At 49.5% G+C, this 17,138-nt stretch overlaps 2 protein-coding genes across 2 annotated transcripts; both read right to left on the bottom strand.

Annotated features, from left to right (window-relative positions):
- Positions 1-2,342: 2,342 nt before the first annotated feature.
- Positions 2,343-9,316, bottom strand: ESS2 (ess-2 splicing factor homolog). Its single transcript, XM_053959870.1, has 10 exons — positions 9,097-9,316; positions 8,666-8,834; positions 7,656-7,751; positions 7,173-7,339; positions 6,290-6,407; positions 5,705-5,838; positions 5,459-5,561; positions 4,359-4,468; positions 3,334-3,449; positions 2,343-2,759 (listed from the first exon to the last, which is right to left on the bottom strand). The coding sequence occupies exons 1-10, from the start codon at positions 9,241-9,243 to the stop codon at positions 2,474-2,476; spliced, it is 1,446 nt and encodes a 481-aa protein (XP_053815845.1). The 5' UTR covers positions 9,244-9,316; the 3' UTR covers positions 2,343-2,473.
- A 1,030-nt stretch (positions 9,317-10,346) lies between these two features.
- On the bottom strand, positions 10,347-17,116 carry GSC2 (goosecoid homeobox 2). The gene is made up of 4 exons (XM_053959876.1): positions 16,778-17,116; positions 12,783-14,334; positions 11,749-11,996; positions 10,347-11,211 (listed from the first exon to the last, which is right to left on the bottom strand). The coding sequence occupies exons 2-4, from the start codon at positions 13,090-13,092 to the stop codon at positions 11,110-11,112; spliced, it is 660 nt and encodes a 219-aa protein (XP_053815851.1). The 5' UTR covers positions 13,093-14,334; positions 16,778-17,116; the 3' UTR covers positions 10,347-11,109.
- Positions 17,117-17,138: the final 22 nt, after the last annotated feature.

Below are 17,138 nucleotides of genomic sequence, written 5' to 3' on the forward strand. Positions count from 1 at the left end.
GACTTAAAAGAACAACAATCTCCTGTGGTCTCCCATCTTCTTTCCTGCCTGGGGCAAGGAGCCAAGGCCCAGGCTGCACACAGCAAGCCCCCACAGCCTCTGGATGTGATGGTGTTCATATCACATGGACATAGGTCCACCATGACTTCCAAGAATGCAGTAACCCACCCCAGCCAGCCTGGCCACCCAGGAGTGGACTGGGGCCACCAGTGCTCACTGCCAGCTACTTCTGCAGCATCAGGAAAGCTACAGATGCTATTATGGCTGAGGGAGCAAGTGTGCTTGGGCCTTCACATGGGAAAATGCAGATATATTGAAACAGCAAAAGAAAAATAACATGCTGAAAATGGGAAGAAAAAAAAAATCACCAGTCATCAAGAACCAAGATGTTTTTTCACACTGGATTTGGCCCTGTAAGGTACTTTATCTGCCAATGCTACAGCAGCAAAAATATCTGGCAATGAAAAATTTACTGATTTGCTAATTACAGATAGCAGAGGCTGAACTGCAGCAGGAAGCAGAGAACAGGCATTACAGGAACAGCCAATCTGAAGAGATCCAGTTTTACCACATGTAACTGAAAATAAGTCCATTTCCAACAAACGTGAAGGCCGGTCAGTGGCAGAATCAAGACTGTGATTTTAGTGTGGCTGTCTAGGTTTATTCAATTGAGGGCAAACATGAAACCAACTCTGTCCACAGAATATTTAATGCAGTCTGCTTTTAAGCATGAATTGCACAACGTGGAACTAACCACACTCAGATATCACACTCCCCTATTACTCCAGCTACACCTTGGTATGAGCACAGCCAGTTAGAAATGCTGTGGCACAGAGATGCCACATGCCACTCCTGATCCATGTGTGCACCCCATCTGCAGTGCCTCGAATGCTGCTCAGCCTTTCTGTGCATCCCACACTCAGAGGAGCTCCTGCACCCACAAATGGGCAGGAATCCCACATCCACTCCTCGCTCCTGGTCTGCTCAGTGACCCCCAAACTGCAGGCCAGGCTCTGACCTCCTGCCTGTGTACCTAACAAAAGAGGTCCTATGCTTAATGGAGACAAGCATTTCACTATGAAATAAATAATTAGTATTTGAAATTACCTAAGAACTAGGTTCATATTTAGTCAGTTCAGTCCTTAAAGAACAATTCTGAAAGCATGAAAACTTTAGTAAATGCACTCCTTTTACATTAATTCGTGAGTACCTGAGAATATTTTTTTTGCTTTAAAAAACCATAGCCTTCAAGTATTTCTGGACTAAAAAGGTAAAAATTACTAATTTTTGAGTCATGATTCCTAGCAATGCCATGTTGATAAATTTATTTTTACAAGGTGCACTATAAAAACAATCCCTCAGAAGGGTTTTTCACAGTCAGGGACACTAGTTTTGGAAGTGGCAGAGGAAACCACACAAAAGGAAGCTCTCCACCAAGACAAACACAGCACCCAATGCCCCAGACCTCAGAGAACGCTGCAGACACTCCTCAAGCTGCTGGGTAAGACCTTCCATGGATGTTCCCTCAGAAAAACATCACCTGACTATAGCAAATGCCAACGCTGGCAAGTGTTCTACATGCTGTCTTGTACTCAGGTGTGGTGCAAGAATGAAAACATCTGCCTACACCTGCTTCCTCCTAAAGTGTGCATAGTGAGTGCCTCTCCAAGCTGGATCACACCACACAAGGGCTCATCCCACACACAAACATCAGCTCATATGCAGCAACCACAGCACGTGTGGTTAAAATTGCCTTTTTTTTTTTTTTGGCTAATTATAAAAACTAAAGCCAAAAGTTTCAAAGAATGGAAGAAACACACCGAACAAAAGCCCCAGTGTGGCTATCAGAAAAGTATAATTTCTGTCCTTCAGAATGGCACTGTCATCCTGGTGGATGACACAGGACTGTCTCTGGCCCCTGCATCATAGTCATCAACTCTCCGGAGTCACACAGAGCAGCTACAAAACAAATCTGATCTCTTTCCTCTGCCAGCTGCAGAACAGGGCAAGCCCACAACCTGCAGAAGAAAAGTCTGAGCAAAAGCAGCAAGGCAAATCCCATACTGCAAAGTGTAAGCAGAGGAGGAGGAAATGGGGTCCTTTTAAGGAATGCTGGTTTTAACAAGATCACAAAGTAAGTCAAACTTGTGAACTGCATCAGTTTAAATTCAAGTTAAAGATCATCTCTCTAACATTCTGTGTCATGCCTCAGTATACACATGGTTGTGTCCCCTCTTCTGCAAACTACAAACTCAAACAAGTTCAACAAGCTGGACCCAAGTCCAGTTCAGCCTTTAAGAAAGGTTTACCCCACTTAAGAAACAGACGTAGCTGAACAGAAATTAATTTAAATGCACGGCTCTCTTAAAAACAGAAATATATCTTTCAGAAATTATCTCCATTTCCCCAGTAACCAGTCTGCAGTTCACTGAGCACAGCCAGATCACTATCACCTTGGTGGTGACTGGAATGTTCAGAAGAAATCCGATGCCTTTCTTCTTTTGGGAAGCTGCAGCAAATTGTCCGTGATGGATGTAGTATCCTGAGATACTGGTGTCTGAGATACTGTCCTAGACTGTGGGGTGCTCTGGGGGGTTTGAGGCCCGCTGGCCGGGGTCTTGTAACCAGGAGTTCCTGTGTGGGCTGGGGAGGGAGTGTAGCTGGCTCGCAGGGCTTTGTCGGTGTATTTACTTGCAGTCCTGTTTACAAGTCTTTGCAAAGCTGGTGACATTGCTGGGCTTAGTCCTTTTGGAGTAAGGCTGAAACAGAATAAACAGTTTTAAGAGATTTTACAGTAAAAAAAAAAATCAGCCTTTATCAGGAAAAGCAATACTGCCTCCCTACATGAGTTCCCCCCCACAGAGCAGCAGACCCACTGCCTGCAGAAGTCATTCTGCCTTCAGGTAAATGCAGCCTGTCTCTCTAGAGAAACAAGTTGACAGAAAAACCTCCTGCATCCTTCCCAAACCTGAGTGGCACTGCCTGACTTTTCCTTTGAGCCCATTCTGTCCTTCTAGTGACCCTCCAAGCAACTCTTATCAAGTCTCCTCTTTGCAATGAGGCAAGACACTGACCCAGAGGCATCACTGGGTGGCTGTAGGGCAGAGCAGTAATGCTGACAAAGAGTGTCAGGGACAGCCACCAGCCACTTTCCCTCAGGAATTAAGTTTTTTAATTCCTAAATTTTGAATTTTAAAAACTTTCAGTCCAAATGTACCTCTTTCTGATTCCAGTATCCTTCCTTACCATCATTCCTCCCTTTCTACATGTGCTGATTTACATCTCATCAGATAATACCCACCCCCAGTTCTGCTGTCAAAACAGAAGTCTCACCTGGCCAGGTTTTCTGTCACTTTTCGAAGTGCCTCCTGCTTCTTTGCTCGGTTTTTAGCTGCCACTTCATTGGCCATCTTGAGTCCTAACCTCTCACGGCGTCCGGGCTCCAGGATCTATGAATGCATCAAACAGTTCACTTGCCAAGGCACTCAGGAGTGCTGTAAAAATGAGTCAAAGCACCTTCAAAGCTGGAATCCAATGCACAGGGATCTAAAGCAGGGAGAAGTGGGGTCAGCCCACACCTCTTTGCTGCTGCATAAAAGCCAGAGAGGACACAGAGACCTTCAACCTGCCTTAGCAAGTAACAAAAATTGTAAAACCAGTCCAGTCAAGGAAGCAGCCATTACCTCTGGCATTTCCTCCTGCTGTTTCTCCTAGACAAACAATGTCACCTGTGTCTTGCCTGGCCTGTAGCCAGCCAGCTCTCAGGCATACACAGACATTGTTAAACAGCAGGAGAACCAGTCAAGGCCTTTGGAGTCCAACGAAACAGAGGCACATACAGCAAATTACACCTTTCTTAAACTAAGAGTCTCAGACATCTCACATTCAAAGACACCAGCAGGAGACAAGTAGCATGCAGGGTTAGGTGCCATTAGCAAAGCCAGAGTGTCTTTTCTACTCTCAACTGATACATCTGCCTCAGGTTGCAACAGCCAGAAGATAAAGACAGAGGGAAATGCTAAAATTTCCACCTATTCACACATTCAAATCAGAAAAATTGAGCATGTCTTCAGCTTCCTCTGAAAGTCCCTCTGTTTGGGCCCACCACTAAATGCAGAATCTCATTCTCCTGCCAGCAGTTCCTACCTGTGTTCCACCTCAGGTAGCTCCACCAAGAAAATTTCATGTGGATCTATGCTCACCTCCACCCTCCAAGCACAAACTAGATTATTAGTTTCAAGGACTGGGAACACCACCCAGAGATGTGTCACACTCCATGTCAATCTATTCCTTACTCACTTGCCTTTCCCTTCTTAGTTCTTCCCCCCAGAAAAGAATGTCATGCTGACATGAAATACCTTGAAAGCTGGGCCAGGTGTTCTGTCCACATATGGTCTTTCTGACCCTTCCAGACGCAAAGGGGTGCTTTCAATTTCACCCCATGTCATAAAAGGTGACTCATTCACACCTAAAAACAAATTCAACAAGTTATACCCATGCAAGACAATTGACTATTCATTGATCACACACAAAAAAAAAAAAAAAAAAAAAAAAAAAAAGGAGAGAGTGAAGCAAATTAGGAAACACAGCAAATTCATCAACAAAGGAGCCCCTCCACTGCAGAGGAAATCACAGCCAATGTGAATAAGTAACATGTGGTTCCCATTAAAAGGGATTGCCTGTAGCTGTGTCAGCCTCTTGGTTACAACAACCAAGCACCTCCCTTTCCATGTCTTCATTTTTCCATTTGCTAAGCTTTTGATTAGTGACACTTTCATTTTTCCCTCTGCAGTACTAGTTCTCCCCTCTGCTGCTGAATGAAAACTCCTTGAACACAGGAAACTCTTTAAAACTAAGAAAACAGGCAGAGGATTTAAGGACATGTAATAGCCAAATGTACCCTCCAATCATCTCAGAGGCAGCCTGTACCAAACAGTGACTGCACCTTGTCTAACAGGTGTAGAAAGGATCCTAAGAGCCCGATTAAGTCTCTGGCTGGAAAATCCTGCTGTCCAGGGTTTGGAAAAGGCATTTACGATGGAGAAAGGAGGTGCTCCAAACGCCACCTACAGGTTTCCCAGAGGGAAAGCCCCAGTATGTTCAGGTGTTGACATAACCACAAAAAGCACAGAAAAACAGGGCAGGTGCAGAACAGCTACGAATTCAGATACCATGTTTCAACTCGAAGAAAAATAATCAGTTTGTTCTAACTGAAAGTACCCCACAGCTAGATGATTCCTGAGCAATGGCACAGAAACTTCAGACTCTCTTGGTGCAGTGTGACTTCTCCTACCAGTGTATTGGACTAGGATTTAAGCCCTGCATCCAGCTGGCATACACAGCACGAGGTTTTACCTCGTCATCTAACCCTGTAATGACACCCTAGTGTTGAAGACAGCAACAAAGAAAGTGCAGTAACAGTCCTCTTAAAGCAGAAGAAATAAGAAAATCCTCTTACCTGGGGCAGGAGAGGGGGTAGCCACAAATCCATACCCGTTCACTTTTGGAGACTCTTGGGGTATCAGTTCTTTCCCATCGGGTCCCACTTTGCCCTGTTTGTACTGAAATAAAAAAGACAACGTCATTCATTTGGAGAAAGGTGAGAGTCAGCTGCATCCAGCACACACACACACGGTTCTGGGGGATAAACCACACCAGAGGACAAAGCCTAACTAGATTTGAGTCAGAAGTAAAGTTATCCAACCTGAGCATTGAGGGCTGCAGCTTGTTGGAGCTGTGATTTGCTCACAGCTTGGCTAAAAGGGTCCTTCACAAAACGGGTGTTTCGATGCACAACTTCCCTGGGCTTCTTAAAAACTTCACTCTCATCAGGTACACCTTGAAAAGCAAAATGACTTTTAAAAAAGAGCTCTTTACTTCACTGGTTCACAGAAATTATCAATTGTACATTTACAGCTAAAAAAGAAAACTACATTTACAAAAATATGTATTTTTCTAAAGCAACAAACAGACTAACAAGTCTAAGGAGGATTCTTTGAGCAGAAGCAAACAATGAATGAAGATGACAACAAGTGCTCATAAAGAAGCCAGGAAAGAGCTTTGGCTACTGAAAACAAGTACTTCTGTAATACAGATGAGCTTTTCAATGGCAAATAGAACACGATCAAACTTTGGAATCAGAGGCCAAGAAAAAAAAGGAAAAAAAACACTTTTTAAAAACAAACTTACAGAAGAAAAAGCACAGCATTACCTGTAAGAGCTGCTCAGTCACATACAGAAATGCTGTAAGAACTGTTTGGAGCCAACCCACCTGGAACCAATGCCTCACCTGTAGGATAATACATGAGGGTGTTTCGAGCTGTGTATTCCCAGGTATCCAGCCCAGCTTTCACATTCTCCAGAGCTTGCTGCTCGGCTGAAGGAAGTGCCAGGTTTTCATTTTGTCGCTGAAAGGGCAATGGAAAAAAGTTTTAAAAGGTGAAAAAAAAAAAATCTGAAGCAGCCTCCTGCAATCTTTTATTCAGCCAGACACAACTTGGAGAGCTCAGTCACAAGCTCAGCCACCTGCCCTAAAACACTTTGCATAAGGTATGTAACAGACTCTGAGAGATAGTTGGGATAAAAAAAAATAACACTCCCTCAAAACAACAGCAGCAAACACCCACATGTCAGTGCCAAACTTCATGAAAAGGCACCACATCCCACATCCATCAATGTGCCATCTGCTCACTGCTGATGGTTAAAGGCTGACAAGGGAGGCCCAGGACAGCACTTGGACCTCTCCTGCAGGTAGCTGAGGAAGGCAGCACAGCCAGCCATGCTCATGCAATTCTGTGCTTCAGCAGCTGGGTGGGTTACTACTTATAACAGAAACTGAAAACTGAAATAACACAGACAAACTGCAAATAATAAGGGGCTGATGGACAAACAGCAGGAACTGTGTTGCTGCTCACAGAAGAGGCTGCCAAGGACAGCAATACCTGCACTCTGTGCAGCGCTTTGCAGCCTCAAAGCTTTCAGAAGAGACAAAGCCTCAGTAACTAAGTCAGCACTGTTCTTGTGAGACAGAAAGGGAAAAAGCAGGACTGCACAAGGAAGCAAAGAGCAGGCATGGGATGCAGGAAACTGAGCCTTAGCAGAAACCCAGTGAAATGGCATTTCCCTGCTGTGTCCCTTGGAAGAGCAGAGACAGAGCTGAGGCAATTCCCTACCCGGCTGTACTCCTCCTCTGCGCTGTAGAGCCAGGCGTGCTTGACCTTCTCCTTCTCTCTGGCCACTTCCATGATCTGCTCAAAGGAAGCATTATCCTCACTCGTGTGCTTTGCCAAGAAGGTGTCCAGGCTGGGAAGAGCATCTTTATCATCTTTTTCTGCTTCTCCTAAAAAGAGAAGGGAAGAAGCCTGAGGAAGGTTAATGCCTCCCTTTCTAGGGGAGCACTGTATCTACCTCTCCACCCTCCTGGCAGCGAGCCTTCCACGGACACAGCAGTAACTGCCACCAAGCTTGGCCAAAGACAGAGACCCACACAGTGGTGCAGGAATAAATCAGGTTTGGAACACATATAACCAGCTTTCAATAAAGCCTTTCATGGTATTTATAGCAATTTATTTTAAAGGTGAAATGTACAAGTGGCCAGCTATTGGCAGACAATTTAATTTTGGAAGAATTCAGCTGGAGAAACATAATTCTCCTACCTTCTTCTGCAGTCTTGATGCCAGCCTTAGATTTATTTCCCACTGGAAGGCCACCTGGATGCACTTCTGGGGTTTCAAATGTGGCTGGGGTAACATCTGCCACCAAAAAAAAAAAAAAATTCACCTGGTTACTGGAGCACACAACAGATTTCCTGTAAGGATGATGTACCAAATAAGTCACAGAAGGCATATCAAGAGAATAAAAATTAAATTAAAAACTTGTGAAAAGAACTCCAAAATGTTCTATTGAAATCTGTCTCAACCTCCAAACAAGATTTTGGCCTCATCTAAGACATTTTCCTCCTGTTGGGAGAAATTCCTAGGAGAGCCACATCCCAGGGTGTAGTCATCCTACACCCTGCTTTTGCCAACAAAAGCAGCAGCAGATCCAACTGAGCCCAGGCCAGGGCCAGCACCTGCAGCAGGGGAGGAAGAGACACCACCTTGTGACACGTGCCCTTTGCCACAAAAAAGCCACTTGCCCAAACCCTACTGCAAGAGCTCAGCCAGGGGCTGGGCTTTAAGAAACACTTGAACTGGAAGTGAAAGAAAACATAGAACACTGGATACCTGCTGTGGGAAATTCTGATAGCCACGAGCTTCCCACACCTTCTGTCCCTAATACATGAAAATCTCAAATGTCTGTACATACAACAAGAACCCCTAAAACTACACACTACTATAAGAATTCAAAACACAGCTTAGGATTTTTCACAGTAGAGAGCACATAACACTCCCTAGAGAGCAGGAACTTGGCAAAAGATGCCCATGAGGAATGCTTTTTAAATGGCTGCTTTTTCCAAAACCCTTCCCTCAAGAAATTATTAGACACCATCAAAGAGAAATTCAGCATGAGCCACCAGACACTGGCTACTGCCCAAACTGGTACACTTAGCTCTCATGCAACATCAATCTTGAATCTTTAAGATAAGCATTGTCTGCACAAATAGATAAAGAAGAGCAGCAATATCAGATACACACCCCTCATGCCCCACAGAGCCAGTTCTTACAGGGTGCAGGTGTGTCCCTCGACGATTTGTTCAAGGAAGAGCCAAACTTGATAGCAATTTGTCTCATTTTCTCCAAGTCGCCGTTTTCCTCAGCCTCCAGATAGTCCTTCTGTGCTCGCAACTTCTCCACATCGGGAAAAAAGTCTCGCTGGATGATCTTCTCTAAGCTCTACAGAGACAGAGACAACTGCAACGCCCCGCTGGGACACCTGGAGCGCCGGCTCGGCTGGGGGCCAGCAGCGCAGAGCCACGGGCAGGCGGGGCGGCGCCGGGCCGGCGGCAGAGCAATGACAGCCGCGCCGCCGGTGGGCCGGGAGCCGAGGGGCGGCCCCAGCGCCACTTCCACCGGCACTCGCGGTTGCAGCGCGGTTGCAGCGCAAGCACCGGCGGAGCGGAGCCCCCCGGGCTCGGGCCCGCGCCCGCCGCCTTACCTCGATATAGGCCTCCTCATCCAGGATCTTCTTCGAGTGCCTCGCAGCTGGCGACACCACCTCCTTCCCCGTCACGGCGACGGGGCCCGCGGCGGGAGCCGGCACCAGTGCGGCGGGAGAGGCCGGCGGCACCGGTATCGCCTCCATGGCGTCGGAACCGCTCCGCTCCTCCTCCGCCGCCGCCGCCACGGGCCGTGACGTCACATCTCCGCGCCGCGGGATCGGAATGCGCGCCCCCTCCCCGGGAGGTGCGCGGGGCCCGCGTGCGCCCCCTGCCGGTGCGGAGGACCCGGCCGGTCCCGCGCCGGAACCCGAGGGTCGGGATGGGAACCGGGCTGGGAGCCGGGACACACACGGGATGGGAACCGGGCTGGGAGCCGGGACACACACGGGATGGGAACCGGGATACACACGGCATGGGAACCGGGACACACACGGGATGGGAACCGGGCTGGGAGCCGGGACACACACGGGATGGGAACCGGGATACACACGGGATGGGAACCGGGACACACACGGGATGGGAGCCGGGACACACACGGGATGGGAGCCGGGCTGGGAGCCGGGATACACACGGGATGGGAGCTGGGCTGGGAGCCGGGATACACACGGGATGGGAACCGGGATACACACGGGATGGGAGCCGGGCTGGGAGCCGGGATACACACGGGATGGGAACCGGGATACACACGGGATGGGAGCCGGGATACACACGGGATAGGAACCAGGATACACACGGGATGGGAGCCGGGATACACACGGGATGGGAGCCGGGACACACACGGGATGGGAGCCGGGACACACACGGGATGGGAGCCGGGATACACACGGCATGGGAGCCGGGATACACACGGGATAGGAACCAGGATACACATGGGATGGGAACCGGGATACACACGGGATAGGAACCAGGATACACATGGGATGGGAACCGGGATACACACGGGATGGGAGCCGGGATACACACGGGATAGGAACCAGGATACACATGGGATGGGAGCCGGGCTGGGAGCCGGGACACACACGGGATGGGAGCCGGGATACACACGGGACGGGAGCCGGGATACACACGGGACGGGAACCGGGCTGGGAGCCGGGATACACACGGGCTGGGAGCTGGGATGGGAGCTAGGATAGCACAAGGGATGGGAGCTGGGATGGGAACTAGGATAGCACAAGGGATGGGAGCTGGGATGGGAACCGGGATAGCACAAGGGATGGGAGCTGGGATGGGAACCGGGATAGCACAAGGGATGGGAGCTGGGATGGGAACCGGGATAGCACAAGGGACGGGCGCCGGGCGGATCCCCCCAAAGCCCCCACGGTCTCTTCAGACCTCCTCAGAAGCACCCGGGCTGCGGGGAGCGGGACCCCGGCCGGCTGCTCGGCGGGGGTGACAGGGCAGTTTATTGATCTCGCCACTTCCCAGCTCCTGGCTTCCCCTTGGCCCCGCCAGGGCCACGGACACGGCTCGTTGTGACAGGGACTGGCTGGCAGCAGGGGTGAAGGCTGAACCTGTGCCAACCCTCTCACCGCAACGCGTTCATCACCTTTCCCCAGGGCTATGGGGAGAAACCCGTGCTTCTTTGTTATGAAACAAATCACTTGTCCAGCAAGTTCAACCCCAAAAGCAACTCTAGATGCCACTGAGGTGCTGCAAACAGGAAACATTCATTTGCAGGATATTTTGCAAATCTACATCAATAAAACGAGCACAAATACTACATGCACAGAGCAAAGACAAGAAGTGGAGTTTTTCCTTCTCTTAAAGCACACACATTTAACACCGGTGCAACTCTGTCCCCTGCACATCTTGCCTACTGAGTTATTTGCCATGTGAACTAGGTTTGGAAGAGGCATGTGAAAGTGCCAAAAAGTGTCTGCTTTTACCTGTCCTCCTCCTGTGTGAACCACAGAGGTTCCCTTTTGCTGCATTAGCCCCCTCGGGTTACCCCCTGAGCCTGTCAGCTACGGGCAGTGGGTGCTCTTGGTGCTCTCTGCAGCCTGTGAGCACTAACAGCTCTCCTTGGGGGGCTGCTTGGGCTGGAGGCTCAGTGCTGAGGCAGTCGCCCTCTTCTGATGCCGCCACTTCGCCCGACGATTTTTAAACCAAACCTAGAAAGTGCAAAACAAGAAAAGGGCTTTTGCATGTCAGGTGTTACTGGCAGGGGGACAGGCAGTGGCTCTCCTGGGCTGTGAGGTACTGTAATAGAAAGGCTTGATACAAAATGTAATCAGTCCCTCTGCTGCAATCTTGCTCAGGCACATGTGAGGGGCACAAAGGAGTTGGGATCCCCCATGACAAATTCAGAAGTCACACAGATCACTTAGGTAAGGAATACAGACTTGGGTGCAGGGGATGAGCAGCAGAGCTGGGCATGTTTGTGTGTGACACGTGATTCTGGGAGAGAGGCATCATGTGAGTCTGTGGGACTGGATGCCAGTACAAATTAGCCCAGCTGAAATGGTTTATATTCTTCCATTGCTCGCCAGACTTAAACTCTCTTTTGTCAAATGCACAAGATGGATTTTAAAATGAGGCCGTGGGTCTGCAGACCCCCCAAAAAAAAGACAGCACAATGCCCCAGTGTGTGTTCCTGGGGGACTGCAGGAACACAAGAATTCTGCCCTCAGCAAGTGGCAGAATCTCACCTCCACCCGCTCCTCCTTCAGGTGAATGCGGTTTGCCAGGTGCTCGCGGGTGACCACGTCCGGGTACTGGTTCTGGTGGAAAAGCGTCTCCAGGGCCTGCAGCTGGTCCTCGGTGAATATGGTGCGGTGCCGGCGCGTGCGGCGCTGGATCTGCTGGAAGGTCTGCAGCTCGCTTGGCTTCTCCTGGGAGCTCCTACAGACCCTGACTGCCGGGTGGAAGAGCCGCATGGGCCAGGGGAAGCGGGCATCTGCGAGGGGACAGGGACAGCAGCGGCGTTAGAGGTGTGGGGCTCAAACACTCGCCGTGCTCAAGGCAGCCCAGGCACCCGTTCCATCCCTGCTACTGCTTGGAAGGAGGCAGCCAGTCACCTGGAGTGGGTGGCAAGCTGAGTGGTCACTATGCAAGTGGGAGAAGAGTTTAGGGCACGACATGGAGAAGGATGCAGGTGGTGAGCACTGGCTGGGTTTTCTTTGCTCACTTACCAGTTGCACTGTGGTCAGCTCCAGAAAATAACTGCAAACTCACAGCCCAGCAAAGATCTGTGTTTCAGCCCTGACACAAGGGAATTCTGAACTTTCAAGATGCTCTTGAACTGTATTTTTAAGGGTTTGCTACATTTATTTTCCACAGTAATTTTGCTTGATGTAGCCAAAACTCTTTTCCTTACAGGATAAGTGAGGTTCCCCAGGGCTGATGTTGTGAGGAAGCACAGGCACAGCTCTGCACATGGGCAGCGTGGCCATGGGCCCCACATTCCACAGAGAGCTTGCACCCCTAGAAACATCATTCTCTCAAGAGTTTCACACTAACCAGTAATATCCAGTAATAGCACCCTCTGCTTTTCAAACCCTGGCAGCATTTCAGGTGGAAGTGCCCACTCTTAGGAACCCTGCTGAGAACAGCTCGGATTGCTGGGCCTCAGGCCCAAGACCACCGGGCCATATTGCCACTTAACACCCAGGTTTTCCCCTGCCCACAGCACTGGCACCAGCCCCCCTGCGAGCCCCACACCTGAACCAAACCCAACACTCACCCAGCCAAGCCGGCAGGTCCTGCGGGGAACGGGCACTCGTGTGAGAACAACAGCAGCAGCTGCAGCCTGCCCCTTCCGGCTCTTCCTCCTCTTCCTCCTCCTCCTCCTCCTGCAGGGAGCTGGCTGGGATGGTCTCCAGCTCACAGAGCCGCTTGGGTGTGCAGTCCAAGATGCTCCGTAGGCACAGCGGCACCAAGACCTGGGGGCTCCTCTCCGCGGGGCTGGAGAGGATGTCCTCGATGCTGAACGGACGTGGCTTCTTCAGGCCTCTCCTGCCGGCGTCAGCCCCTGGCACTGCCTCTGAAGACATCCTGTGCCAGCAGCAGCAGCGGCTGGGGAAACAGGCAGCCCAACTGGGGGGCTTTGCCCTCCCTTCACCGGCTCCCTAGGGGGGTTTTGCTAGGGAAAGGACAGCTTATGTGGCTTTTAAAATGGGCTGGCAAAGCCATCCAGAACCACAGCTTTGTCTTGGCGTTTCAAGTGACTGTCATTCTTGCAGCTGAGTTTTTATTTTATACACACACACTCTTTTCCTCCCTCTGACCTAGCTGCGTTATGACTGAAGCCACTCTAAATATATATATATATAGAGAGAGAGAGAGATATAATCCCTTTGGAAAGAAAACCGTAAACCCCCCTGCAAATAAAATAAATTCTAACTAATCTTGGCAGCTTTGTGAAGGGTTAGCGTGGATCTAAGATTTAGCTAATCCCACAAAAATGACTGGAGAAGGAAATCTGATTTCTCCATCTCGGGTGTAGATTTGAGGTGGTTATGATCTCCATTGTGCTGCAGCCTCCTATCCAAGGAAGGGGGAGGATAGCTGTTCCCAGCCCGGAAATGGACCAGAGGATTAACTCCTTAAAAGAAGCAAATTATCCCTTTCTCTGGCCAAATGAAAGCCTTCCCATCAAAAGAGAGCTGTCATATCATACAATATGAGAGAAGAGAGAGTTCAGCTTAATAAAAAATCATTTTTAATGACAGCACAGCCTTTGGCTTTGCCAGAATTCTCTGTGAAAGTTGATTTATTTTCTGCTGAAAGCAGAGAAATTGTATTTTCCCTCCTTCCCTTTTTCCCCATCTCTGCTGCCCTAATCACTGTAATAATGCAGATGCTTTGCATGTATCCAACATACTCTTTGTAAGGATTCAAAGCCCTTAATAAATTAGATTACGAGCTGCTTGCAGCAGCTCTGCACCACAGCTTAGTGGCATGTAACCACCTCCCATGCAGCTGAGCCATGCTCTGTGTGGGGAAGGAAAGGGGAGGATTGTTGCTGCTGCTGCCTCTATGTGCTCTCAGTGAGGTCCCACAGCCATCCAGGCAGGAGTGTGGATTCAGTGCCACAGCCAGGCTTTCCTAAAGTCCATTCAATTCCTGGCTCCTGCCCAGCCAAAGAAACTGGGAAGAGGCCGTGGCCAAGATTCAGGACAGGAAGGGATGCCTGGTTCTGCCCCTCCCAAGGGCAAACAGCAAGGCCTGGCAGCTGCGACCCACAGGAGGAGAGAGAGCATCTTGGATCCTGTGTTTTCCATTGACAGGAATAGCTGGGAATAAAATAGAGAAGGTGTGGTTGAGATCAGGTTGCTCAGCAAAGTTTAAATCCAAGTTCCCTCGCTCTCAGTGTGGTTTAAGCCAAGGTGAGAAGCGAGGCCTCAGGAGCTCACGTGGGGAGCACCCACACCTGGTGCTTCCTTGCAGTCCCACTCATGGTACACCAAGGAGACACACAGGTGGGTGCTGTGAAACCAGTGCACACCAAAGATCCTCATGCTGGACAGCCCAGCAATGCCTCCAGCATCCTGCAAAACTTACAGCCAGTCCCCAGGAGAGCCTCTCTCAGCTCCCTTCCTCTCTTCTCATCCCGGCTCACTGCCTGCCCTTCCTCACCTGCAGGTCCCTCAGTGCTGGGAAGAGATGCCCCATAGCTGTTCTACTTGTGACTCACCTAAAACCAAACTGCTGTTTTTCTTTCCATCCCTTTATTTGCCTCTCCTTCAGCTGTTCCAGTGGTGTAACTTGGATTATAACTGAGCTCTGCGAATCTTTACCCTTTGAGATGAAGACACCTTTGTAGCTGCTCAGTCTGGACATGTTCACTGCTGCCCTGCCGAAGTGTCAGTGCTCCAGAGAGGCACTGGGGATGCCCTAATTCCAGAGATCATTGAAAACTACTCCCAGCTTTTATGCATGTACCCAAACACAAGGGGTGGATGTGGGGCCAGGTTCTGCTCCCCACCCTGTGCTGGTCAGAAGGGCCATAGGGCTGGTGAGCTGGGAGGTGCCATGGGCAGGTGCAGGATCTGACCAGCTCTGCTCATATGCCTGAAGAGGATTAATTCTCCTTCCCCATCCCAAACAAAGGATGCCTTTCCCTGGGCATCCTGTCCCAGCCCTGTCTTCCCACCACACATGCACTTAGCCTATTAGGATCTCCACTGATTGCTTTCTTTCATTCCTCCCATACCTTTCACTACAGAAAATGGACTGGTAATACTTCTTTTATCAAAGAATTATGGGATTTAGGACCCAGATTGTACAAAGAGACTTTTGATAGCTGCTGGTAATCAAATCCCAATCGGCAGACACTTCTCTGCACCCTGTTACCAGAGAGGAATAAAGGAAAGGGATTTCTGATGTACTGTTTACTGAGCCTCTGGGAGATAGGATCGCTGGGCTATTTCATATTAGAAAAGGAAAGGAAAATAAAACAAGAAAGAAAAAACATGCAGACAAGAGAGGACAATATAGATATAGATAAAAAGAAAAGAAACAGGTTCTTATAATTTTCTTATTGGTTAAGGAGATTCCAAAGCCATTATAGAGGATTAGCAAAAAGGTTAATCTGCTTTAGCTGTTCACTTGTCAAAAGTGAATTTATAGGGTTTGAAAATCCTTCCTATGGTGAAACAAGAAAAAATCCCCCTTTCCCTGTTCTGCCCCTCCCTTTGGCAGGCAGCACAAGGTGATGGGAACAGGAACACTGGAAACCCCACAGCATGGCAGCACCCTCCTCTGCCCTGCCCCTGCCTGTATGCTGGCACCTGTGGGAGCTCTCGTTTGGCAGTGCTTCTCCCCACTCCCTGTCACCAGTGCGGGGTGGCTGTGATGCTGAGGAAAAGGAGGATCAGATCTGAGGGATGTAACCATCCTCCTGCACTCCTCTGCCTTACCTGGGACAAGTCCTGGGCTCTTTCTCTCATTGGTATTGACAGCAGTCAGGGCAAACCTGGACCCCTGGCTGAATTTGAGCTTCCAGGCTGATTTCTAAGGCAGAACAGAGATGGAGGCTGCTGACAAATGCTGCCAAAAACTACAGTCTGGGGGCTTTCCGTCCCCAAGGGAAGTGCTCAGCCCGGGATCCACATCTCAGTGCCCTCCTGGCCACCCAGTGGAGCCACTGGTGCATGCCAGCTGTGTTTTCCTGGGCTGCCCGTGCCATGACTCACCCAAGCAGCAGATGCCCATCACTCACTCCAGAACCACTGTGAGAAAGAACCCAGGGTAAAAATAATCCTTCAAGATCAAAAACAAGAAGTATTTTCTGTGTAGCTGAAATTCAGTGGGATGTGCTACTCAAGTGTTAAAACTATGTTTAATAAAAAAACAGAAGTCGTAAAATCATTGGATGGTTTGGATTGAAAGGGGCCTTTAAAGACGATCTTTAAATTGTGCCAATTAAAATTGTTCAACCCTGTGCCAACTACGATTAAGAGCTCTAATAAACTCATTTTGATTTGATGATAATTACAATAAACCTGTCTTTCTCCTCAAAGGCCATTTCATTCCATAGGAAGAAGTGGAATCTCTCCACTGGGTAGTAGTGCAATTAGTGATACTACTAGTAGGGATGCTACCAATAGTGGTGCTGGCTATCACAGATGGCATCCATGGTGGAGCAGGACTGTGGGGTACCAAACCTCCTCTTACGCAAGGAACCACGATGGAATCACACAAGTGCTTCACCCTGAAGCATTCCAGAGATCTTACCCTCCTCATGCTGTCCAAATCCCTCTGCGCTCGGCAGGCAGCACCCGGTTTTCAGAAGTTCTGTGTTATCTCACTTTTCCCCAACTATGGAAACAGTTTGGGATGATGATGCTTTTTAACTTCTGCCTTGCAGCGGGCGCGGGAGGAGGAAGGACCGCGGCTCCCGGGTGGGTGAAGGGAGGAAGGACCGCGGGTCCCTGCCGGGTGAAGGAAGGAAGGAAGGGAGGAAGGACCGCGGGTCCCGGGCGGCTGAAGGAAGGAAGGAAGGGAGGAAGGAAGGAAGGGAGGAAGGAAGGAAGGGAGGAAGGGAGGAAGGGAGGAAGGGAGGAAGGACCGCGGGTCCCTGCCGGGTGAAGGAAGG

This window comes from Vidua chalybeata, chromosome 18 (assembly GCF_026979565.1).
Source record: "Vidua chalybeata isolate OUT-0048 chromosome 18, bVidCha1 merged haplotype, whole genome shotgun sequence".
Taxonomy (NCBI): Eukaryota; Metazoa; Chordata; class Aves; order Passeriformes; family Viduidae; genus Vidua; species Vidua chalybeata.

What these genes read in the sequence shown, in the direction of transcription:
- ESS2 (XM_053959870.1), bottom strand. Translation starts at nt 9,243, where the DNA reads ATGGAGGCGATACCGGTGCCGCCGGCCTCTCCCGCCGCACTGGTGCCG. An exon ending in CCTCATGTATTATCCTACAG is followed by an intron (nt 5,839 to 6,289) that starts GTGAGGCATTGG and finishes TTGCTTTTCAAG; the next exon opens with GTGTACCTGATGAGAGTGAA. An exon ending in GTGACAGAAAACCTGGCCAG is followed by an intron (nt 2,760 to 3,333) that starts GTGAGACTTCTG and finishes ATTCTGTTTCAG; the next exon opens with CCTTACTCCAAAAGGACTAA.
- GSC2 (XM_053959876.1), bottom strand. Translation starts at nt 13,092, where the DNA reads ATGTCTTCAGAGGCAGTGCCAGGGGCTGACGCCGGCAGGAGAGGCCTG. An exon ending in GGACCTGCCGGCTTGGCTGG is followed by an intron (nt 11,997 to 12,782) that starts GTGAGTGTTGGG and finishes GTCCCCTCGCAG; the next exon opens with ATGCCCGCTTCCCCTGGCCC. An exon ending in TGAAGGAGGAGCGGGTGGAG is followed by an intron (nt 11,212 to 11,748) that starts GTGAGATTCTGC and finishes TGCACTTTCTAG; the next exon opens with GTTTGGTTTAAAAATCGTCG.